Here is a 23,784-nt window from a genome sequence, read left to right as displayed (position 1 = left end):
GTAGGGACATCGGCAGCTCGGCCGCCCATCAATAGATAGAGCTGGGTGTCATCCGCATATTGGTGACAACCCAGCCCATATCTCCGGGCAATCTGGGCAAGGGGGCACATGTAGATGTTAAATAACATCGGGGAGAGAACTGCCCCCTGAGGCACCCCACAATTAAGTAGGTGTCTCCGGGACAGCTCTTCCCCAATCGCCACCCTTTGTCCCCAACCCTCCAGGAAAGAGGAAAGCCACTGCAAGGCTAGCCCCTGAATCCCTGCGTCGGCGAGGCGGCGGGTCAGCAGCTGGTGGTCGACCATATCGAACGCAGCCGATAGGTCTAACAACAGTATCCATCTACAGTGAGAAATATGCCTGCTTAAGAACCCTGCCTGCCACCTGTAGCATCTTCTAGTTTGCATAGGCAATATCATACCAGTCACTCTGACTCACTCTGGAGCAGCTGCCTCACATGAGTACGACTATATGTCCTCTATCTAACCCAATCCTGTCTAGAGAAAAGCCTTCAAATAAGCGAAATTAACTTGATTTGGATTGTGACTAATTTCTGGCCTCAGTGAAGACTGGTAATTATAGTTTGGTTAGTAGCCACCTTGTGGCAGAAGAATGGCATGGTCTTCAGGAAGGGAAGTGGTGTGTCTGTTTGCCCATGTACTTTGAATATTCATATATAATACCAGTTCCCATATTATTTCTATAGTACTACGATACTATGCTGTTGGGAGATTTTTTTTTTTCTTGCAAGAATGAATCCACTTTAATTTACTGTCTTACAGGGACAGCGCTTTGGGGCACAACCTGATAACAAATGCATTTTTATAATGATAACATCTGCAGCAGTGGGACTGGCCCATAGAAACATCACCGATGGTCTACCTCTTTACGTTTTTGCGATCCTAGGAGCAATTAGATCGCTGCCTGAAAACCCACCATTCAGATCGCTGCCTGAAACCTTGATACCTGTATAAGTAGATGTTTTTAGAAATTGTTTTTAAGTTTTATGTTTTTATTGTTGTTTTATTTTATTTGGTCACACAGTTTTGTGAGCCGCCCTGAGCCTGCCTTGGTGGGGAGGGTGGGATATTTGAATATTCATATATAACCTTGATACCAGTATAAGTAGATGTTTTTAGAAACTGCTTTTAAGTTTTATGTTTTTTATTGTTGTTTTATTTTATTTGGTCACACAATGTAACTGTGTGACCTCAGATTTGTGAGCTGCCCTGAGCCTGCCTCGGTGGGGAGGGTGGGATATAAATCAACTAAATAATAAATAAATAAATTTACATGCCAAGAAAGGGGATATAGTGTTTGTATCTGTGATAGGTCTTCAGAGAAACTATTGAGCTTTTCTTCTTTTTCTGTGTAATTTATTTGGATCTGAGAGCACTTCCTCATCTGAATAAGAAGCCTGTTTACTTTTCTATCGATTAATCCCGTCTGATGAAGTGTGCATGCATACAAAAGCTCACACTCTGAATAAAACTTTGTTGTGTGATTGGACTCTAGCTTTGATCTATTGCTTCAGACCAACACAGCTACCCTCCTGGATCTCTTTGATTACTCTGTTAGTGGACCTGGATTTTAATATATCATGTACAGCTGCTGCAATTAAATGTAATTTCGTTTTAATGAATTTTGAAGTGCAATAACTTTGTTATATTTCTTTCTTTTTCTGGTTGAACTGCCTAGTGGCTTTAAAACATAGATGGAATCTGGAAAAGCCTTCCCCAGTACTTGCCAGCTCATTTCTGGAGATGCCAGGGAACGAACCTGAAACCTTCATCATGCTCTGCTGCTGAGCTATAGCCCCTCCCCAGTTGTAGTGCGCTGCTGTGCCTGACACTTGGAGAAGCAATTTCTGAGCCAGTTGGTGCTTCATTAGAAGGGTATAGGGAACTAGGGTTGCCAGCTCTGGGTTGGGAAATACCTGGAGATTTTGGGGGTGGAGCCTGGAGAGGGCAAGTTTGGGAAGGGGAGGGACCATAGCAGGGTGTAAAGCCATAGACTCTGCCCTCCAACGTGGCCATTTTTTCCCAGGCAAACCGATCTCTGTCGCCTGGAGAGCGCTTGTTAACCCAGGAGATCTCCAGTCACCACCTGGAGGTTGGCAACCTTATGTCAGCAGGAAAAGAAGCGGACGGGAAAGCGTGGAAGAAGAGGGAGACTGGAAGGCAGTTGCTGGACGAAGGAGGCCCAAGGGGTACATTCAGTAGCGATAAAGAGCCCAGAGGGAAGCGAAAACAGGCTCTTAGTGTCGAAGCTGCCCTTTTCCTAACGTCATTCTTTTGATCGATTGAGGCGGGTAGCTCGCCGTGTTGGTCTGAAGCTGCAGAACAAAGCCTGAGTCCAGTGGCACACGAAGGCTTATACCGCGAAAAAACTTTGCTGGCCTTAAAGGTGCCGCTGGACTCCAACTTTGTCCAACCATTCTTTGGAGGAAGCCGCTCTTGGCCGGTCGCTTCTCAGCCTCTCTTCCCCTCCCCTTGGCCAGCTCTGAGGCTTGCCTAGCAGAGCTTCCTGCTCTGGACCGCGCGCTCGGATACCGCGCACAGCCGCCTAGCTTTTGCGCCCAGAGCGCGGGGAGCTGAAGGCCCAGGGCCCTGGCTCGCTAACCCCGTCTTCTCTCTCCCCCGCCCCAGCAGGGAAGGGGGCGTTGCCGTCCCCTCGGGCCTGAGGAGCCGGCGGCAGTCGGGAGTGAAACCCAAGAGGGCGCTTTAAGAAGAAGCGGGGCGGAGGCGGCCGGGCCCGCCCTGAGCCACCTGAGGGGAGGACGAGGAAGCAGGAAGTTTCGGGCCAGTTGCAAAGTTCCAGGGAGCGACTGCCGGGGCGGCCTCCGGGGCGAGCCAGCAGAAGACGGCCACATGGTAAGACCGCTGAAGGGGAGGAGGACGCTGCCCTGGGGGCGCCTCGGGGGTCCTCCCTGCTTGGCCGGAGATGTGGTGCTAAAAGAAGCCGTCGCCTCCGCGTCTCCTTCCCCCCCCCCCCCCGCTCTTGGGGAGCAAAGAGGGTCAGCTTTGCTGGGCATCGTGGCTTGGTCTCCAGTGCTGGAGTCGCTGCCCTCCTCCTCTTCCAGCTTGGAGCTCTCCCTGTAGCGCTGAGAACGAAGCGCTTTGCTGTGCTCCCTTTGCCGGCCAGCTTTTCACCGGGCTGCAGCCCGGGATTCCGAAGGGGATTGGGGAGGGGGGAGGGGTTGTCCAGCAGTTTGGGAGTACTGCGCTGAAATCCTTCCCCTTCAGAGATCCCCCGAAGTTTTTTTTTTGAGACCGAGGGGAGACCACCAGGGCTAGAAACTCTGTCCTCTTTTTTTTTGTTCTTAAATGAAAACTGGAAGAGTCGGAATGCTGGATTTGGCTCCGAAACTCATGTTGATGCTAGATAGGCTCACTGGATCTTGGAACTTCCTCCCAGGTTTAGCACACAGAATGGAGATCGGCGTATGAAGTTTGCTTTGTTTGGCGCTCCTGAACGGTGTGCATCAAAGAACGCCGAAGGCATTGTGGTGAGAAGCTGAATTCCGTGGCCTGCAGAAGTTTTATGCAAACGAAGCACCCTTCATAAGAGGAGAAGCTAGGGGGTTGTAAATGCCAACTCCCTTGCACTTGGGTTTGTCAGATTCAGAGAGACTTTGAATGCTTTGAAGCAGGTCTTTGCAAGTGGGAAGCCAGAAAGCGGAAGTTCTAGAGAAGCTGCTGGTTGTATTCCAGATATCCCTCTGGTCACAGCGTCTGGTGCAGTTCAGGTGTTAGACAAGGGTTTGGGAGACCTGGGTTTGAATTTCTGCTCTTCCATGGAAGCTTCTTAGGTGCTCTAGGGACAGTCAGACAGCCTCAGCCTAACCTGTGTACTGTGTGCAGTTCTGGTCGCCGCACCTCAAAAAGGATATTATAGCATTGGAGAAAGTTCAGAAAAGGGCAACTAGAATGATTAAAGGGCTGGAACACCTTCCTTATGAAGAAAGGTTGAAACGCTTAGGGCTCTTTAGCTTGGAGAAATGTGGACTGAGGGGTGACATGATAGAGGTTTACAAGATAATGCATGGGATGGAGAAAGTAGAGAAAGAAGTACTTTTCTCCCTTTCTCACAATACGAGAACTCGTGGGCATTCGATGAAATTGCTGAGCAGACAGGTTAAAACGGATAAAAGGAAGTACTTCTTCACCCAAAGGGTGATTAACATGTGGAATTCACTGCCAAAGGAGGTGGTGGCGGCCACAAGCATGGCCACCTTCAAGAGGGGGTTAGATAAAAATATGGAGCAGAGGTCCATCAGTGGCTATTAGCCACAGTGTGTATGTGTGTGTGTGTGTGTGTGTGTGTGTGTGTGTGTGTGTATATATATATATATATATATATATATATATATATATATATATATATATATATATATATATATATATATATATATATATATATATATATATTTGGCCGCTGTGTGACACAGAATGTTGGACTGGATGGGCCATTGGCCTGATCTAACATGGCTTCTCTTATGTTCTTATGTTCTTAACCTACCTTGCAGGGCTTTTGTGAGAATAAAATGAAAAGCAGACAAGGATATGGGAGACCTGGGTTCAGGTCTGTACTCTGCCATGGAAGCTCACCTGAATGGCTTTGGGACAGTCTAGTCTACCTCACAGTGCTTGTAGTGAGGCTAAAATGGAGACGTGGAGAGCTATGTAAGCTGCTTCGAGCCTCCTTGGAGGAAGAGAAGTATAAATAAATCAATACATCTTGTGGAAAATTACCTAAAAAGGTTAAATTCCCCCATTGCCCTGCTCCAGAGTCACTGATTATTTCTTGTATCACAAGCTTGTTGTGTTGACCCACCACCACTTTCTATCTGCTGCCCTCTCTGGTTCACTGAAACTGCCCTTGTGGAAATCACTGCCTGTCTCCTAGCAGGCAAGTTCAAATCTGTTCACATCCCCCTTGATCTCTCTCTATTGCCTTTTATACAAGTGACCACTCTCCTGCATGACTCTTTCACACCTGAGCTGGCTGCCTGTAGCAATAAGTAAATTCCTCACTTGGTCAAGCAAACCGATTATCCCATGTCCAATTTGGAGTGCTCATAGCTCCAAAAGGCTCCAGATCACCCCATGAATGCCCCAATGACACACCCCAATTTATCTGCTGCTGCATAGGCAGGCAGTATCAGATGTGCCAGCTAGCAGGCAGAATTCTCCCTCCCTCTCTTCAGGTCTTTACCATCCAGGCTCTTTGGTCACATGGTGTACATGGTGCCCAGTGCACTCTGGGAAATATCAAGGCATCCTGGAAACTACATGAGATTTGGACACGTTTTCCAGAATGTACTGGATGTCAAGGATGTTTTCTGTGATGGGGCAGGGAAGGAGAAAGGGTCTTCCCACCTCCAGGCTGTGTGGGTCATCATTGCATGTTTTGCAATAATGGGAGGAACCCAGCTTTCTTCCCTTCTGCTAGGATCCCCTGGGGATTTGTCCTTGGCCCTGTATTCTCTCTATATACTCATAGGCCGTCAATAATCTTAGGCCTTTTGGAACCATATATACTTGATGACACCTGGATCTACCCCTACCTCCATTCACCTACCACCATCTACCTCCTTTTCTATCTCCTAGGATATTTCACTGCCATCTCACATTCTGTAAATTCAAAACTGGATGTTTTTCTCCAAAGTTTCCCTCTTTTCCTATATGATCCATATTAAGGCTCTATCCATCTATTATTTCAGCTGGATATAGAGGGAAGTGTATTTTCAGCTATCAAGCATAGCCAATCCTGGATAATTAAAAAAAAATGGAATTATCTGGGAAAACAGGATAGCTCAGTTAAATGGCATTTAAAGAGAGTGCCCTCCCTTCACAAATGCATTTAAAGGGACCACAACACCTTTAAATGTCTTCGGCTCTATTATAGCCTATGGGGGCCATTTTGGTCAATTTTCCCCATAGGCTATAATGGGGAATTTATGCAGGGGTCTTGGGGGGACGGAGTGTTTTGAGGTAAAGGCACCAAATTTTCAGCATATCTTCTGGTGTCTCTACTCAAGGGGAAAAAAACATTTCAAAAAAGATTGGACCAGGGGGAGGGACAGTGGCTCAGTGGTAGAGCATCTGCTTTAGAAGCAGAAGGTCCCAGGTTCAATCCCCGGCATCCCAAAAAAGGGTCCAGGCAAATAGGTGTGAAAAACCTCAGCTTGAGACCCTGAAGAGCTGCTGCCAGTCTGAGAAGATAGTACTGACTTTGATGGACCAAGGGTCTGATTCAGTATAAGACAGTTTCATATGTTCATATGTTAATTCTATGGGCCTCCAAAGAAGGTGACCCCATCCTCTGTTATTTCCAATGGAGGGGGAAAACAGCAAAAAAAGCAGAGACTGCCATCAAACCAGAATTTCTGCAGTAGAAACTGAAGGTGGGTTTTTTTCTCCCCAAGCTCAGTATAGTCAGTGCATATGCAGAGATCTGAGCAGTACCAGTGCAATGTATCAGTGCCCAGCAAATCCCGGTGCTTTCCCTTAAATGCTCTCTCTTTTCCCCTTCCTTGAAAACAATGGAGGATGGAGGGTACATGCACTGGTTCTGCTAACCACTCTGTACATGTGCTGGCTGTGTTGGGCTTGCAACCTTCCCTTGCTTGGTTTTGTTCAGCTGGCATTGCCGCAATGGCACTAGTTCTGCTGCGCTTGGAATCCCGCCCCCCCTTCAGTTTCTGTTGAAGAGACTCTCTGGTTTGACATCAGTCCTTGGGTTTTTGCTGTTTCTTTTTCTCCACCATTGGAAACAATGAAGGATGGGGGCACCTTCTTTGAGAGCCCATAGAATTGGGCCCCCGGTTGATCTTTTTGAAACTTGGAGGGAGGTCTTTTGAGGAGATCCCCCCCAGACCACTGGATATCCCCAGATAGATTCCCCATTGGTTGTTATGGTCTTATAGCCTATAACGGAGTCAGACAAAATCGGGAATCCGGAAAAAACCCAAATCTGAATACCTCACCTGTGTAGGAATCCAGGCTTTTCTTTTTTTGAGGGGGTGCAGAATCCTGAATTTTTGGGGGTCCAATATATCAGAATCTGAAAGAGCCCATTTTTTTGTGTGCACACCCCTAATTCATCTCCATGGACAGTTTGCCATCCACATTGTAGCACAGACATGAATACTTGGGTTTTGTGAAATCTTCTCTCACTTGTGCTTTGATAACCAAGTTGTGCTGTTTCATCCTTATCAACATAACAGATATTCAGCTTTTCCCCCTCTCTGTACAATTCTTGTAAAACTGTGTTGCTTTCATTTTCTCTGTCTTTCGGTTGCAGGTTCCTCAAGCCTCTCACGTCTATCTAGAACTTTGCCACCAAAACAATCCATCTATCTGACCATGTGATGCCCCTCCTTAAATCCCTGTGCTGGCTTCCCTTCCTCAATCCAGCGCAAACAACTCCTTATCTTCAAAGCCTGCATGCTGTTGTCCCTCCCCTTCTTATCTCTCCATTCTTGCATCTTGATACATCCGGCCCTGTGGCTGCTCTCCTTAGCCATCCAAAGTTCTCCTGATCCCGCCAACAACAACACCTTTTCTACCCCATATGTCAGGAACTGTCCTGGAACACCGACATAATGCCTCACATTCTCAACTTCCCTCAAAAACCTACTTCTGACATAACTTTGACTTCTTAGACCTCATCACCTACTGAAACTAAGCCAAAGTCTGCAACAAAAGCAAATACAGTTCTTTGCCTGTTGATCTTAACACCTCGCCTATCCCTTTATTGTCTCCCTGATTTCAAATGTTGAAGATCCACAGAGTACTGGAATATGGTGTCTGCTTCTCTGAAGGTGCTGTATTTGTCCTCCTGCTTTTCTACTATGGCAGGTATTCATCCCAGGCTCTTGTGAGTGGCATGCTCCACAGAGACTATGAGACCCCTCTTATCTCCACACAGACTCTGAGACCTGATAGCAATGTTCCCTCTAAGCTGCAGAGTCTCTTGAGCAAAAATTCTACTTTGTGAGCTACTGCCATTAAAGTTGTGAGCTACTGCATAAATTATTGTGCTCTGGGGGCATCCTTCCTGAGCGAAGACAAAAATGTGTGAGCTGGAGGCTAAAAATCTGTGTGCTAGCTCATGCTAATTCAGCTTAGAGGGAACATTGCCTGATAGTAGAACCTCTGCAGCACAAGCTGTTCATAAACCAGGTCCAGCAGCTATTGATTTGATGGGTTTCTTGAGCAGTTGTTCATTGTACATCTGGGGGAAGACATAGATGGCATGACAGTCAAATTAGTACTTGTTTATGGTGGCACAAAGGAGCTGTCACAAAAAAGGGACAGAGGTCTATGCAAATCTTGGAGTGCAGAAAAAATGACTTTGGGGAATTCCCAAACTAACCGAACATGAACTGTATATGTATGTTCTGGCTCAGTGGTAGAATATCTGGTTGAGCCACAAAAGGTTCCATCCCCGGCAAAAGTCTGGTAAAAGGTGATCTGAAAAACCTGTGTGTAAGACCCTGGAGAGCCACTGCCAGTCTGACTAGACAATACTGACTTTGATGGACCAACAGTCTGATTCAGTGTAGGGCAGTTTCATGTGTGCTGCTGTCTTGTAACCATGAAGAATGTGGATGCAAAGCCTCACTCTGTCCTTTGGTGGCCAAATGGAGTTGCTGCTAGCTTGTTGACAAGGCAGTGGGAAGAGGAAAAAAATGTCTCTCACTGTTGTGGAGAAGGGAGCCAAGCTGCTTACCCATCAACTGTGCCATGGCACAGGGGTGACCAACAGTAGCTCTCCAGATTTTTTTTGCCTATAGCTCCCATCAGCTCCAGCCATTGGCCATGCTGGCTGAAGCTGATGGAAGTTGTAGGCAAAAAACATCTGGAGAGCTACTGTTGGTCACCCCTGCCATAGCAGTATGGCTTTTTAAAGCTGTTTTCCTGAGTTTAGGGGCCTGCTATCTATCTGTCTAGTGGATTTGTATCCCACCCTTCCTCTGAAGTGTTCAGGATGGCACACATGGTTCTCCCTTCTTCATTTATCCTCGTGCCAACCCTGTAAGGCAGATTAGGTTGAGAAAGCTGATCTCCTGAAGCCATGATACTCTCAAATGGAGCACTTAAAAATGTAGCACCCTTTTGCATACAATTTAAAATATTGATATCAGCAAATATTTGGTCCATAGGTTGGTCCTGCATTGTTGTAGGGGAGGATGGTTGAGTGGTGGCTGCAGTCTTAAATCCCTATACATTCACCTTTTCCTGTCCAAAGGCCCACTTACCACTGAGGAACCCATGTGGAGGGAAACTGCTGGCAAGAGGGACATTTTCTAGAAAAGAGGTAGATGACTGGGATGAAAGGTTAAGCATTCTCCCCTGCACCACGGTAGTGTTAACTAGAGTTGAGAACTCTTGTAACATTTTGTTCCCCTTATACACTTTAGTAAATTCATCTTTATGGCTGCTATATTTTGTTTCTCACCTTCCCATTATGGCCTCTAAGAGAATCTGGGAAGTCTCTAACTCCAGTCTCTGATGCCTGCCAGATTACCAGATGTTCCAGTGGAGGGGGGACTCCCCAATAGGGGCAAAAGGAGAGAGGTGCCAGCTTGGCAACTATTGCTGTCTTTATACAAAATACAGCAATCTTTTGTATAACATCTGGTGTAACATCTCTGTCTTACAGGCCCTGCAAAACTGGAGAAGATCTTGCAGGGCCCTGGTGTCTTCCGGTCAGGGCTTATTTTGTTGAAAAAGCCCAGCAGGAACTCATTTGCATATTAGGCCACACCCTCTGATGCCAAGCCAGCCAGAACTGCATTCCTGTGTGTTCCTGCTGGGGAAAAAAAGCCCTGCTTCAGGCAGAGTGTACCACCAAGTTGGGGCCAAGAATGAAAAAGTCCTGGCCCTTGTTGAGGACAGCTGGACCTCTTTAGGTCCAGGGATCACCAGCAAGTTCCAACCAGCAGAGTGTAACACCCTTCCAGGGATATCGTGGAGGAGGTAATCTCATAGATACATTGGTCCCAGACCACTCAAGGCCTTAAAAGGTCACAAACAAAACCTTGAATCTGACTTGGTACTCAACTGGAAACCAGTGGAGCTGGTGCACCACAGATTGAATGTATGCCATCCATAGCATTCCCGTCAGGACTCACGCTACTGCATTCTGGACCCATTGGAGTTTCTAGGTCAGACTCAAGGGTAGGCCAGTGTAAAGCGAGTTACAGTAGTCTAATCTGGAGGAGACTGTTGCATGGATTAACAGTGCAAGGGATAGATTTAAATTGTTGCACAAGGCAACAGAATCAATTAAAGCCAGGTTAGGTGGCAGTGCCTTGTTCTGAGAATGTACCCTTTACCTTCATTCTGCTTTCATTCTGCTGCTAATTCCTTCTCTTTCTTTGTGAAATTATGTATCCTTGAAGTCAACTTTGGCATTTTCCAGGGTTTTGGGGAAGTGAACTGGTGCTTCTGGCTGTTTAGCTTATTTTTTCTGGAGGCATGTTTTTCTGCCTGGCACGTGTGTGTGGGTGGGTGGGTGGGTTTAGTGGGCTTCATGTGATGACTTAAAGGTTGTGGATCCATTTGTTTGGAAAGGTGGAGTGGTGATGCTTTTAAATCCAAAGCCTCCTACAAAACAAAGGTGCACGAAGGTTTCTCAGCTTTGTCCCTGCTGACTCTTCTTTCTTGCTTTCCTGTGCTCATTTGTTGGGCTGTCAGGCAGAACATTCTAAAAGAAAAGCTCTCTGGAAGCCAGGGTTCTTGAAATGAAAATATAGCATTCCTGTGTCCTATGGCAATACAACACTAACTGGGATGTTCAGAAAGAGGGATGCTCTGGGAAAGTGTTTTATTTATATAAAGGTCAGGTTAGAGGCAGGTGGAAGCCCTAGTGTAAGATGTGTTAGCGTGACCTATGTGCTGCCTTTTGCACTCCCTTAATTTTCTTGAGGCCAAACGTCATCTACATTGTGTGTTCTGTTGGCCGCTGAAGAGAGTGGTTCTGCTGGTTCTGGGAGATGCCAAGCATACTTGACTGACTTTGTGGAGGGAGGGGGTGGTATTTGTGTGAGTGACTGTGTATGAGACACAGAGACTCCAGCTGGGGATCTGCTCAGGACTCCCCCTCCCCTTCCCAGAACCTGCCCAATGTAGCTGGCTCTGGAAAACTACTCCCAAAGTAACAAATGTTGTCACTTTTCCAGCCAAGGCATCGTGGAGACCATAGTGTGTTCCACACAGGAATGGACTTCTGTGGTTTCAGTGTTTGTGCTGTGGCTGCTGATAAGGCTCAGTGCCAAAGTGGCTTCCACATGATAGGTTTGCCTGTATTTTCTCTGCCCTGGTTCCCTGGTAGCGGTCATTGCAGGAAAAACCAGAGGTACACAGAAGCACCACAATGATGTGGGAAAGGGGGGTCCCCCTGCCCCAGCTTCACCATAGGATCCAAGCTGGGGCAAACATTGTGTGTAAATGACATGTTTCTAAATTTTTCTCTATCAAGCCCCATGATGGGGTGTTTAAAATGTGTCCAGAAATAGGAGGTGAGATTCAGCCTTAAGTTAGCACATTTGAGTTCAGAACTTTGGCAGCTATGGAATACTTTCTGCAAGAACTGATTGGAGCATGAAAGTCCTTGTGTCTAAGATAGTGGTCTTTGTTGGGTATTGCACCCAACAACTTCTGGTGATACCTGGCCCGAGACGTCCATCTGGCCTCGACGAGGGCCAGGGCCTTTTTGGCCCTGGCCCCTGCCTGGTGGAATGAGCTCCCCCTGGAGATCTGGGCCTTGCAGAATCTGCTTCAGTTCCGCAGGGCCTGTAAAACAGAGCTCTTTTGCAAGGCTTTCAGCTGAGGCAGTGGACATCACTTATTACCAGCATCCCCCCCCCTTCATTCCCAGTGCTATAAGACCTGCTGGACCTGGACAATAGGCCATGTCTGTGAGGCAAAAGTTGCCATTTTAGTACCTATTGTTACTCTGTAATTTTAGATTTTATATATTTTAAATTGGTTTTTAATGGTTGTTTGTTTTTATGATGTAACCCACCCTGAGCCTGCTGTATGGGAAGGGTGGGCAAAAATCGAATAAAATAAATAAACCCACTTATCTGTCACCTGAAGGTAAAACCGGAGGGGTTTTTAAAGCAGTTCAGACAATGGAGAGAGATAGAAATTAAATTCCGGTGCCTCTAGGGAATTTGAATTTGGCCAGATAGAAAATATTTGCAAAAAGCAAAATGTGGGTGTTCCATTTAGCAAATGTGCCCTGAGTTCTCTGGGTATTTTGTGCTATGGAATTTGAATAGCAAGACCAAATGTAGTGTTTAACACAAAGCATCTGCTGGTCAACGGATATACAAGTCAGACTATTGGTTGAGTTTAGCTACATTCTACTTTCAGCCCATTGTGTCCAAATGCATTTTGCTTCATAATGGTTCCCAAATACAGTATGTGCAAAAATATTAGGTTCTATGGACCAGCTGTTCCCACCCAAAGAAGAGCCTGTCTGCTATGTCCTTGTATATTTCACTTATCTGGCTTTATCTTATTACATGCAGCCTCTGCTGGGGACTCCTGTTTCTGGTGTGATTGAATGATCCACTCACACCTGTTGCAGAAACTCGGTAGGAATACCTAGAGACTGCTTGTTGCCTCTCTGCAGGAGTCTCTGCTCAGAGCTTGCTTTGACCAGTGAGTCATAGAGAAACATTGGCAGGGACTCATTCTTTCACTTTTCAAGGTTTAAGAGTTGGGCATGCCTGCAGTCGAATCAAAAAGCAGATCTACCTGGCTGTGGAAAGTCGGATTGCAGAATTCCTCAAACTCCCCTGCTTCTTTTTGCTTGCAGGAATAGGGCTGGCTGTTAACATTCATTCCCTGCATTCTTATCCCCTTTCATTAGAACAGTAGCCTGAATAGCCCATCCTAGCCTGAGTTTATCAGAACCTGGAAATTAAACAGGGCGGGCCATGGTTGCTACGTGGATGGGAGACCACCAGGGCAGACTGGGGTAGCTGTGCAGAGGAGGGCAATGACAAACCATCTCTGCCTGGAGACCCCCATGGGTAGGGTTTCCATGAGTTCGTTGTGACTTAACAGCACATTCTTTTTCCCTTCTGAGAATTTGGCTCTGCAAATTACAAAGGAAACAATTATGTGGAATTGCTGAGCAAGAGCTGAGATTGTGTCATTGCAGCATTTTTGAGTTGGGATGACGATAATTTTCTTGCTCCATTGTTCCTTGGAATGGTAGTTTGATTGTTGAGCTGTGTATTTGTTTAATCTCTTTGGCCTTGAAGTGTGTGCTGTGACTCTGGCTCCTGGTATGTGGGAGTCCTTTTCTATTTCTAGTTACACTGTTGTTATATATTCATGTTTTTGTTAAGTATAACTGCTATTGTTTTAGCATGCCATGTAAAAGAAACAGATGAAGTAGATTTTTAATTTAGTTAATGCTGCCTTGGTGCCTACTGGTTCTTACTGGGAGAAAGCTGCTCTACCAGCATTAACAGAATAGTTTTAAAAGGTTTTGGAAGTAACATATAACAAGTACTTCTGTATATAGCTGGTAGGAACTAGGATCCTACTGTGTCATTTTGCATAATTTAATGTGTCATGTTAATACTTATGCTTTGCTTCAGTTCTGGTTTTAGACTTGTTTGGTTCTACGAGCCTAATTCCTACTGCATTGTTCAATGAATGTCCCATCCTGCCAATTGTATTGACTCATTGTGTTGTCATCCATCTTGAATCCCAATGAAAAAGGCAGACTGTAAATAGTATAAATAAAATAAATAAAATATAGTTAAATGTATTGAGAAACAGGCTTTTTTCATTAGGGTCTGAATGCTAAGTATCAAGATAATATATAACCGTATGTATCTCTTTTCAGTGTTATATGATGAATTAGAGTGATGCGGTATATGTTTGTAGTTTGATTTCTTTTTGTTATTAATCTTAACTGTGTATTTATATAACATTAAAATGAGGAGAAGGAAAAATAACTTGCCATGGATACTGAAAGCTGAAAATAAATACACTGAAGTAAGCTACGTAATCAGTGTAGCAGCAAAGCTAGGCCCTCACCACCACCACCACTTTTCCCCCTCGTCTAAAAACCCACCTAGGCTATAAAGACTAAAGTAATCTTTCAGTCTTTATCCCAGTTAAAACAGCCTTAATGGGCACAGTTGCATTTGTATAACCTGCCCACCCACTCATCCCCAGCTTATGCCTTGTCTTTTCTTCATCTCTTCTCTCTCTGGTGTCATAATTTAGATCACAAGTTCTCTGAGGCAGGAACCTGGTTCTTTTTGGGAGGGGGGATTATGTTACTTTGATAAAGCATCATGTGCCTATTCAGGGCCAACATAAGGAAGTGGTACTTCATACAGCTCATAATTAATTTATGGAATTTAGTGCCACTAGATGTAGTGGTGACCAGCAGCATAGGTGGCCTTAAATATGGGATTAAATTGGTTTGTGGAGGATAGGACCAGCAACAGCTGTTAGTTATGATGGTGAAAATACATATCCATGTTCAAAGGCAGTTTACATTTGAACACAGTTGTGTGGGGTGGAAGGCACCAACATAGGGAGGTTTTGGCAACTGTGTTCTGGTGGTTATCAGGAGAGTAAACCATGTTGGTCTGCAGAAGAGCTAGATTTGAGATTAGTAGCACCTTAGAGACCAATAAGATTTTTGGGGTAAAAGCTTTTGGGGCCTTCCAGGGTATCTGTTTGGTCACAGTGGGAAGCAGGGTGCTGAACTAGAACTACCTGCCTTTATCTGTTGCTGCGTGACCCTTGGGTTATCATATATTTCGGTGACACTATAAAATGTAGGCCTGTTTTTAAAAGCCTGTGTGACAAACTGGTTATGGATTTTAGGGGCTTATTGACTCTGAGCAGAATGTTGCTTTAGATTCAATACATCTGTTCTCTTTTGGTCCTAAAAATAATTCTTTGTAAAGAATGCTAGACTCCAGTGTGGTGGTTGAGAAAGATTACATCTGATGCTGCTGTTGCAGACCCTCCCCCCCCCCATGCCACTCATGCAGATAAAGGGTTTAATTCTAGAAAGAACAACTGCAGATCAGTAGCTTGGTGGCAGAAATCTAGTGTGGTGTAGAGGTTAGAGTGCAAGACTAGCAGTATGAAGAATAGGTTCAAATCTTGATTTCACCATGGAAGAACTCTTACCTGTCAGCCTAATCTACCCTATGGGGCTTTTTAAAAAATGGTGGTGGGGAGTGTCACATACTTTGCCCTGAGGATGGGATCTGTAATGTACTGGGAGACGAGACGTGGTGAAGACATAAGCTTTATTAGCGGGTACATTACGGAACTGAGAACACGCGGCCGGGTCCGCTATATAAATACATGCATCCCGGACATCCCCCCTACTGGCCAGCCCAATCCTGGCCGGTTAAACTTCCCGCCCTTGGTCTGGATTGGCGGTGGCTTTTCCCGCGCTGCGCGAGGCGACCCGAGGCCGGCTCGGGTCGCGCGGCGCTGCGCAGAGTCCAATACTCTACACTCCTCCCCTCCTAGTTTAAACCACATAGTCCTGTAGGTATGCTGGTGCCTTCCGTTCCCGTGTTGATCTCCTCGGGGTTGCCGTCGGTGTGGAGCCCGATCCCGTTGTAGGTGGCGCCGTCTCTGGTTGTGAACGGTCCGGGTCGGGTACTGGCTCCGGTTCTGGCCTCGCGGCGCTGGGTGCGTCATACGTGGGTAGCTCCTGTATTGGCGGGGCCCCTTCCGGAGGTTCCGTTGCTGGCGGTTCCCCGCTCTCTGCCCCCTCTGCCTCCTCGGGTAGGGTGCGGCGGCGCAGCTGGTCTATGTGTCGCCTCAGCACCTGGCCCCCTGCGGTGGTTACTTCGTATGACCGTGAGCCTGTCACCCTCAGGACCCTCCCCGCTACCCACTCGGGGCCGCCTGCGAAGTTTCTGGCGTATACCGGGTCGCCCGGGAAGAACCCCCTTACTGCCTCCCGGACCTCGGGGGACCCGCGGACATCTGGCGCCCGGTCCGGGTGTAGCCTATCCAGACGGGTGGTCAGTTTCCTCCCCATGAGCAGTTCTGCGGGGCTGAAACCTGTTATAGGGTTTGGGGTGATCCTGTTGTGGAACAGGAATGCGGCGAGGCGGTGGTCCCAATCCCCTTGTACGATGCGCCCGAGGGCCTCCTTGGTGGTCCGCACCATCCGCTCCGCCTGGCCGTTGGTGGCTGGATGGAAGGGGGCGGACCTTATGTGCCTTATAAGGTACCTCTCGGTGAACTCCCGGAATTCCCGGGAGGTGAATGCAGTGCCGTTGTCCGTCACCAGGGTGTCTGGGATCCCGTGTGTGCAGAGGACCCTTCTGAGTGCCCGGACTGCTGCTGCGGTGGAGGTCGAGGCCACCGGGATCACCTCCAACCATTTTGTATATGCGTCCACCAGTATAAAGAAGATCTGGCCCTGATGCGGCCCAGCGAAATCCAAATGGAGGCGGGACCACGGCCGCCCGTTCGACTCCCACCTGTGGACCGGGGCGGACGGCGGATTGGGCCTGGACTCCTGGCAGGGTTGGCACCTTCTTACCCACCCCTCTATTTCCTCATCCATGCCTGGCCACCACACGTAACTCCGGGCCAGGGCTTTCATTCTCACGATGCCCGGGTGGGTCTCGTGGAGGTCCTCCAATACCTGTCTGCGCAAGGGGGGGGGCACCACCACCCTGCTACCCCAGAGTATGCACCCCTTGTGTGTCGATAGCTCGTCCTTCCTGGACGCGAACGGCCTGAATGCTACTTCCACCTTGCCTGTTGGCCACCCCCTCCCCACCCAGTCCCTGACCCGAGCGAGGATGCGGTCTCTGCCTGTTGCCCGAGCCACTTCGTCCGCGTGCAGTGGTCGCTCGGGGAGAGACTCTATGAGCATTACCCCGTGAGCCGGGGCGGGATCTGGGTCTGTTACGGGTAGCGGTAGGTGGCTGAGGGCATCTGCGTGTCCCATTGCTTTACCGGGGCGGTGTATCAGCGCGTACGTGTAAGAATTCAGGAACTGGTTCCACCTTAAAACCCTCTGAGACAGAATTTGGGGGGTCTGCTGATCGGGGGCTAGGAGGCCGAGGAGCGGCTTGTGGTCCGTGGCGATGGTGAAGCGCCTACCGTAGAGGTAGTCGTTAAACTTGTGCACCCCCGCCACGATCGCCAGGGCCTCCTTATCAATCTGGGCGTAGTTTCTCTCGGCTGGGGACAGAGTTCTGGAATAGTATGCGATCGGCACCTCCCTCCCGTCCGGGAGTTGGTGCCCCAGGACTGCTCCCACCCCGTAGGGGGAGGCGTCGCAAGCCAGGATCAGGGGTAGGTTTTCATCGTAGTGATGAAGTACCGCATTTGAGACCAGGAGGTCTTTTACTGCCTGGAATGCGGCGGCTTGGCGTTTCCCCCAGACCCACGGGGCTTGTTTATCCAACAAACGGTGCAACGGTTCCACCACGGCGGCTTTGTGGGGCAGGAACGAGTGATAAAAGTTCAACAATCCTAAAAAACTCTGTAGTTCTGCCTTGCACGTGGGGGCAGGGGCCTGAACTATGGCTCTGGTCTTGTCCCCCGTCGGGTGAATTCCAGCCGCGTCCACGGCGAACCCCAGGAACTCCACTCGCGGAACACCCAACAAGCATTTCTCCTTCTTAACTTTCAGCCCCGCCGCTTGGAACCGTCTGAGGACCTCCCGCAGGCGGCAGCTGAACTCTCCTTCGGTGGGGGCGGCGATTAAAACGTCATCGAAGAAGGGCTGGACTCCGGGGATCCCTTTGAGGAGAGAGTCCATTATGCTCTGGAATATCCCCGGAGCCACGCTTACCCCGAACTGTAACCGTGTAACCCTGAACGCCCCCCTGTGGGTCACGATCGTCTGTGCCTCTGCCGTCTTGGCGTCGACCGGCAGTTGCTGGTATGCTTGTGCCAGGTCCAGCTTCCCAAAAACCCTTGCCCCGGCTAGCGCTGCTAGGACATGGCTGACCACCGGAACTGGGTAGGGGTTGTCTTGTAATGCTTTGTTAATCGTGCACTTGTAGTCAGCGCAGATTCTCACCTCCCCGTTGGGTTTGACTGGCGTTACTATGGGGGTCTCCCATTCGGCGTACGTTACAGGTTCTAGGACGCCCTGGGCTGTGAGGCGGTCCAGTTCAGCCTCTATTTTGGGCTTTAGGGCGAACGGAACGCGCCTCGCCTTGAGCCTTATGGGCCTGACCATTGGGTCGATCGGTAGGGTGATGGGTGGACCCTTGTAGCTCCCCAGGGACCCGTCGAAGACCTCTGGGAACTCCCGGCAGACCCCGTCGAAATTGCTGGTCTGTATGTGGTCCACCCCCACCAGCTGGATCCCCAGTGGTTGGAACCAAGCCAACCCCAGGAGTGTGGTCAGTTAGCGCTTGACGACCAGGATGTCTAGGGGGCCCTTAAAACTCCCTCTTTCTACATGCACCCGGGCCCACCCCACTATGTGTACTGGGTTCTTCTGAAAATCCCTCAGTACGAAGTCCGCTGGCCTTATTTGGCGGCGGCGGCGGGGACATAGTCTCTTGAGGGTTTCCTCCGAAATGATAGAGATGGAGGAACCCGAGTCTACTTCCATGATGCAGGGGGCGCCCTCAATTAGGACCGACATTTTGACCTTGTCCGGGGCTGAGAGGGGCAAGTTCAATACCTGCAGGCTGGTGGAAGCCGTCGTGTGGGCATCCATGGAGTCGTGATGCGCTGCTGGTTGACGGCGGCTGTTCTTGGCCCGGCAAGCCCGGGCGATGTGGCCTGTCTTCCCGCAGCTGCGGCAGTCCAGGTTGCGGTACGGGCAGTCCCTCCGCTCGTGGGGGTCGCCGCAGCTGGAGCACCTGGAGCCGGTGGTGGCGGTGGCCCTCTCCATCGCTCGTTGTCTCCCGGTGGCCCGCGTGTCTGTTCTTAGAGGCCGCCGGAGCTGGAACGCTTCTTCCTCCGCTCGGTCCTCCGGCGCCATTTCTCCTTGGTGGACTGCTTCTCCCCGTGGCTGGCCGTACGCCTTGGTAGCCCTCTCGAACGCCGTCGCCTCGTTGAAGGCTTGTTGTAGGGTGAGCTCCTCCTTTGCGAAGAGCTTTTGCTGCAGCCTTTCGTCACGGAGGCCCCAGACGAAACGGTCCCTCAGGGCCTCATCCCTTTTGTCGAAACTGCAGTTCCCGGCGATCTGCCGAAGGGCCGCCAGATAGACCGCCGCTGTCTCCCCCGACTTTTGGTCCCTCTTGTGGAAGAGGAATCGGCGGGCGACGATGGACGGTTGGGGCGAAAAGTGGCCCGTGAGGAGTCTTACGACCTCCCCGTAGGTCCTCTCGGTCAGCTTAGCTGGAGCGGAGAGGCCTCGAGCGATCTCGAACGTTTCTTCCCCACAGACGCTCAACAGGACGTCTCTCTTCCTGTCGTCGTCGGTGATCATGTTCGCCCTCAGGTAGCACTCGACCCGTTCCGTGTAGGTCTCCCATCTCTCGGGGTGCTCCGGGTTGAATTCAGCAAGATGGCCCGTCGTTACGCTAGAGTTCGCCATGGTGGCGGCGGGCTATGCGATCCTGCGGTCTCGCGCCTTCCTCGTCTCCGGCCAGGTCAGGTTCCCCTCGGGGCGGCCTGCCCTAGCTAGATCCCATCCTCGTCGCCAGTGTAATGTACTGGGAGACGAGACGTGGTGAAGACATAAGCTTTATTAGCGGGTACATTACGGAACTGAGAACACGCGGCCGGGTCCGCTATATAAATACATGCATCCCGGACATCCCCCCTACTGGCCAGCCCAATCCTGGCCGGTTAAACTTCCCGCCCTTGGTCTGGATTGGCGGTGGCTTTTCCCGCGCTGCGCGAGGCGACCCGAGGCCGGCTCGGGTCGCGCGGCGCTGCGCAGAGTCCAATACTCTACAGGATCAAACTATAATAGGTCTTTCAGACGGCAGCAAGAGTCTTGTGAAACATCAGGCTGGTATTGGTTTGGTGGGAGAGCAAGGGGAAAGGTAAATTTCAGAAGGCAGAATTTAAAAATTCAAGGAATTCTGCAGTAGGATTACAGTGATTATTCTTTTTGATTAGATTGAGGTTTTGATAAAAGAATTTTTCTGAAGGTCAGGTGAACTGACTTGCTCCTGCTCTCTTCCTTTTGGTTTGTTCTGCTTGTATTGAGGTGTTTTTGCACAGACACCCTTCATTTTCATTCCACTGGTAGCCTTTCCATAGGTCAGCCACATCAGGGTGGCAAGGAGTGAGAAATGGACAGATTGATCTGTTGGGGATAATCTTCTGAAAGTATCCTTGGACAGTCCCCACTTGTTTCTTGCATTTTTCACTGGATTACGTCCAGGGCTTTTTTTTTAGCAGGAACTCATTTGCATATTAGGCCACACACCCCTGATGTAGCCAATCCTCCTGGAGCTTACAGTAGGTCCTGTAATAAGAGCCCTGTAAGCTCTTGGAGGATTGTCTACATCAGGGTTTTGGCCCAATATGCAAAGGAGTTCCTGCTACAAAAAAAGCCTTGATTACTTCCCATATTTTATTACTTTGTATGGGAACCATTTAGATTTTTCTCTGTGAGCATCAAAACACCAAAACACATCATGTAGTCCTGTGTTCTTGCTGATCCTCCTGTTCTTTCTTTTCATAGGAGGCCGGCAGCAAAAGCGGTCCTGAGATGGCCAACAACCAGGTGAAGAATCTCCAGAATGAGGTGGAAGGTGTAAAGAATATCATGACACAGAATGTGGAGCGGATTCTGGCAAGGGGAGAGAATCTCGACCACCTACGCAATAAGACGGAGGACCTGGAGGCTACGGTTAGCTCTGAGATGGGGGTGGGGGGGCAGCAGCAGACACAGTGGGATGTGAGCGGAGCGTGTGTGAGAAGTGGAGTATTTGTGGAGTATCCAAGGCGTGGGTGGCCAAGGAAAGAGAAGTATTTTACCACTTCCCACAACAGTTTGGAGCTTTGACAAAGAGGGTATCCCCTATCCTCTCTGTAAAATCCGAGAGGTATTTGCATCACCCAGCGCACAGCCACATGTCTCACCAAACTCGCAAAAGTACATGACAATCTGCTTGCTGTACTGCATGATGTACCTATGGTGTGGCTTTTTTGAAGCCGACATGGGCTTTTTAAAGGCAGGAAATCTCTTCCTGTTTATGGGAGTTAGGCCAGATGAAAGTAGGAAACCAATACTAGTTATCTATTTCAGCCATGTGACTGGTAGATTAGTGGGGGATGGGAGGAGGGGAGATGGAGTAAAGTCGCTGAGTCTGCTGAGAGGGCTGGATAACAAGCAGGCAGAGCTGACTGGGCAGGCTGTGTGCATAAAACACCACCAATGCAGACCTGTTGTGTGCCTGACTGCAAACTTTGGAAGGCTCTGCCCTTTGTTCTGGTCTGGTATTTATTGCCATCTAAGCCATTTCCCTCCTAACAGATCAGCTGCTTTGTAGGTTTATCCAAGATATCAATACAGAACAAAAATTGAATCGTCCACGTGGTGTCTGCTGCAGGGTGGTGGTGGTGGGGGGTCTTCCAAACTATCCTGGTCAAAACAGCGTGGCATGTAATTGGCCTCCAGAGCTCTTAAAGTGAGGTACAGCAAGCTTGGAGAAGGCAGCTGCTTCTCTCTGCCTGGAGTTTTGGAGGAATTAACATGGTAAAATGATAGGGAAAGAAGACCTCCAAATGGTTTTGGAGAGGTCCTGTTAGAATTTGTATTGATTTTAGTAATGCATGTTATTCAGCACCTTTTGTGTATGTTTTGGTTTTTCACTGGGCTAAGAGACTGTGGTAAAATGGGCTGAACAGATACTACTGTGGAATTAGCAACTGTATATCCCAATTGTGCCAGTTCATTCTGTGTGTTTACAGTGTAAGACCTGCAAAGTCTCCTGCACATGCATCCTCCTTCAGGAGAAACAGATGCTGTACAGTCTCCAGGAAGAGCAAGTGTAAAACAGTACCAGAATATCCATAGCCACCACAACGCAAGACCAGATATTGGGGCACCATCTGTTGATGGCCATCAGTCTGTAAATCTTTATTAGGAAGTGCTCTGTGCAGACATGTTCTCTTTTGCTCTGGCCACCTCTGATGAAGCAAACTCAAATTCATGGCCTGCAAAGGTATTTTGCAGGTTTAACACAAAATAAATCCTGCTGGATTGGAGCAAAAATGCATTTAATCCAGTCTGTGCCTGTCAGCCAACCCAATACTTCCAAGAAACTTAGCAGCAGAGCATGAAGCAGAGCCTGCCACCAAGATTCTGGCATTTGGAGGCTGGATCCATCTGAATAAGAAATCCTATCTAGCCATCATGGTTTATAGCTATTGAAAGCTCTTTCCTCCATGAATTGTGTAATCCATGCTTTTCTAAAACCACATACAATGCCATGCTATGCAAAGTTATACCCTTCAAAGCCCATTGATTTCAGTAGGTTTAAGAAGGGTGTAACTGCCTGAGATTGCATTGCAGATTCAATAGCCATAATTGCTGCACATGCATGCCATATGCTGGATGAAGGAGGACTTTATTTTTTCTTTCCCTGAGCCCTTCTGCTTAATGAATAAGACTCATCCATTGTAGATTTGTTGCTGCTAATTCTTTACTGATTAGGAGAAGGATGAGGGGGTCCTTTTTTTTCCTGTACTGGTGGTAACTAACCTGTTATTTGATCTCCATTGCAGTCAGAACATTTCAAGACTACCTCGCAAAAGGTGGCACGCAAATACTGGTGGAAGAACGTCAAGATGATCGCCATAATATGTGTCATCGTCGCTATCATCGTCATTCTGATTATCCTCTTTGCTACTGGCACTATCTAAACTTAAGCCTTCTTCTTGGCCTTGGATGTTCTTTGTGTCTTCTGCACCTTACGTGCTGAAATTTCTAACTGAACCACTTGGCCAAGTGCTGCCATCAAAGGGCTTTTGGCATTCCATCAGGATACCACCCCTCACTTGCTTCCACACCGTGCCAAGGGGTATCCCATCACCCTCCCTGCTGTCCCACTATTCCCTTCCTCAGCCTCACAATAACAAGCTGCACTGGTAGACAGGAATAATATCTCTTGCACCCAGCCTAGGTTTTCAAAGCTGCCTGGGCCCTGCTGAACCATAGGCTACAGATTTATGTGTTCTTCTTGGTGCAAGCTGTTACTCCTGATGCAGGTCTATGTGAAGCAGTTCTCTTCACTTCCCTCCCCCCTTCTTCCTTGACGTATCTCCTCCTTTACCAGAAGGCCTGTGTATAGATCTAATATCCTAAATTGTGTGTCTGTGGGCGGGTACCTGCATAGAGTTGCTGTAATTATGATATCATGGAGTGGGGAGGATTTCTGTCTTTCAAAAAATAAAATGGGAGGGCATTGCTGATTCATGTCTGTTTTCTGGTCTTCTATGAAGACTTTGGAGGGGGCTTGGGCTGCTTTAAAAATGTGGGAAGCTGGCATTTTCTCTCTCTCTCTGTTCTGAATTCTTTCTTTTTCCTGAGTGGCATAAAGTCCTGGACCTTAATCCTTAAGCATGGGAAAAGCAGTTGTTTCTCCTGGGGTTGCAACTATAATGGGAAAAGTTATTTTTTGACTGTTCCCCCTCAAGGAAATCTTGTTTCCCTTGACTTATGTTTTTACCAAGATTGCTCACTGTCCGAGCTCTTCTAGTTCCTTAAGAACCTCCAAACTAATGGTCATTCCCCCCCACAAAGCAAATATATTTGGTATCTGTAATACATGTATTTATAAATTGCTGACTAATACAGAGGTCTGTCCAGAAA

The 23,784-nt window shown here is 48.4% G+C and overlaps 1 protein-coding gene and 1 non-coding gene across 3 annotated transcripts; both read left to right on the top strand.

Annotated features, from left to right (window-relative positions):
• The first annotated feature begins 2,030 nt into the window (after positions 1–2,030).
• On the top strand, positions 2,031–23,784 carry VAMP8 (vesicle associated membrane protein 8). 2 transcript variants are annotated; one of them, XM_060250906.1, is made up of 4 exons: positions 2,031–2,209; positions 2,652–2,873; positions 20,650–20,817; positions 22,698–23,784. In XM_060250906.1, the coding sequence occupies exons 2-4, from the start codon at positions 2,871–2,873 to the stop codon at positions 22,833–22,835; spliced, it is 309 nt and encodes a 102-aa protein (XP_060106889.1). In that variant the 5' UTR covers positions 2,031–2,209; positions 2,652–2,870; the 3' UTR covers positions 22,836–23,784. The 2 variants fall into 2 exon arrangements, with proteins under 2 accessions (XP_060106889.1, XP_060106888.1); XM_060250905.1 differs by lacking the exon at positions 2,031–2,209 and having other exon boundaries at positions 2,436–2,873.
• On the top strand, positions 6,082–6,152 carry TRNAL-UAG (transfer RNA leucine (anticodon UAG)). The gene has a single exon. It is a non-coding gene; the product is annotated as a tRNA-Leu (tRNA).

Source organism: Heteronotia binoei, chromosome 12 (assembly GCF_032191835.1).
Source record: "Heteronotia binoei isolate CCM8104 ecotype False Entrance Well chromosome 12, APGP_CSIRO_Hbin_v1, whole genome shotgun sequence".
Classification (NCBI taxonomy): Eukaryota; Metazoa; Chordata; class Lepidosauria; order Squamata; family Gekkonidae; genus Heteronotia; species Heteronotia binoei.
Note: the sequence above shows the minus strand (reverse complement) of the source record. Positions and strands in the feature narration are given on the sequence as shown.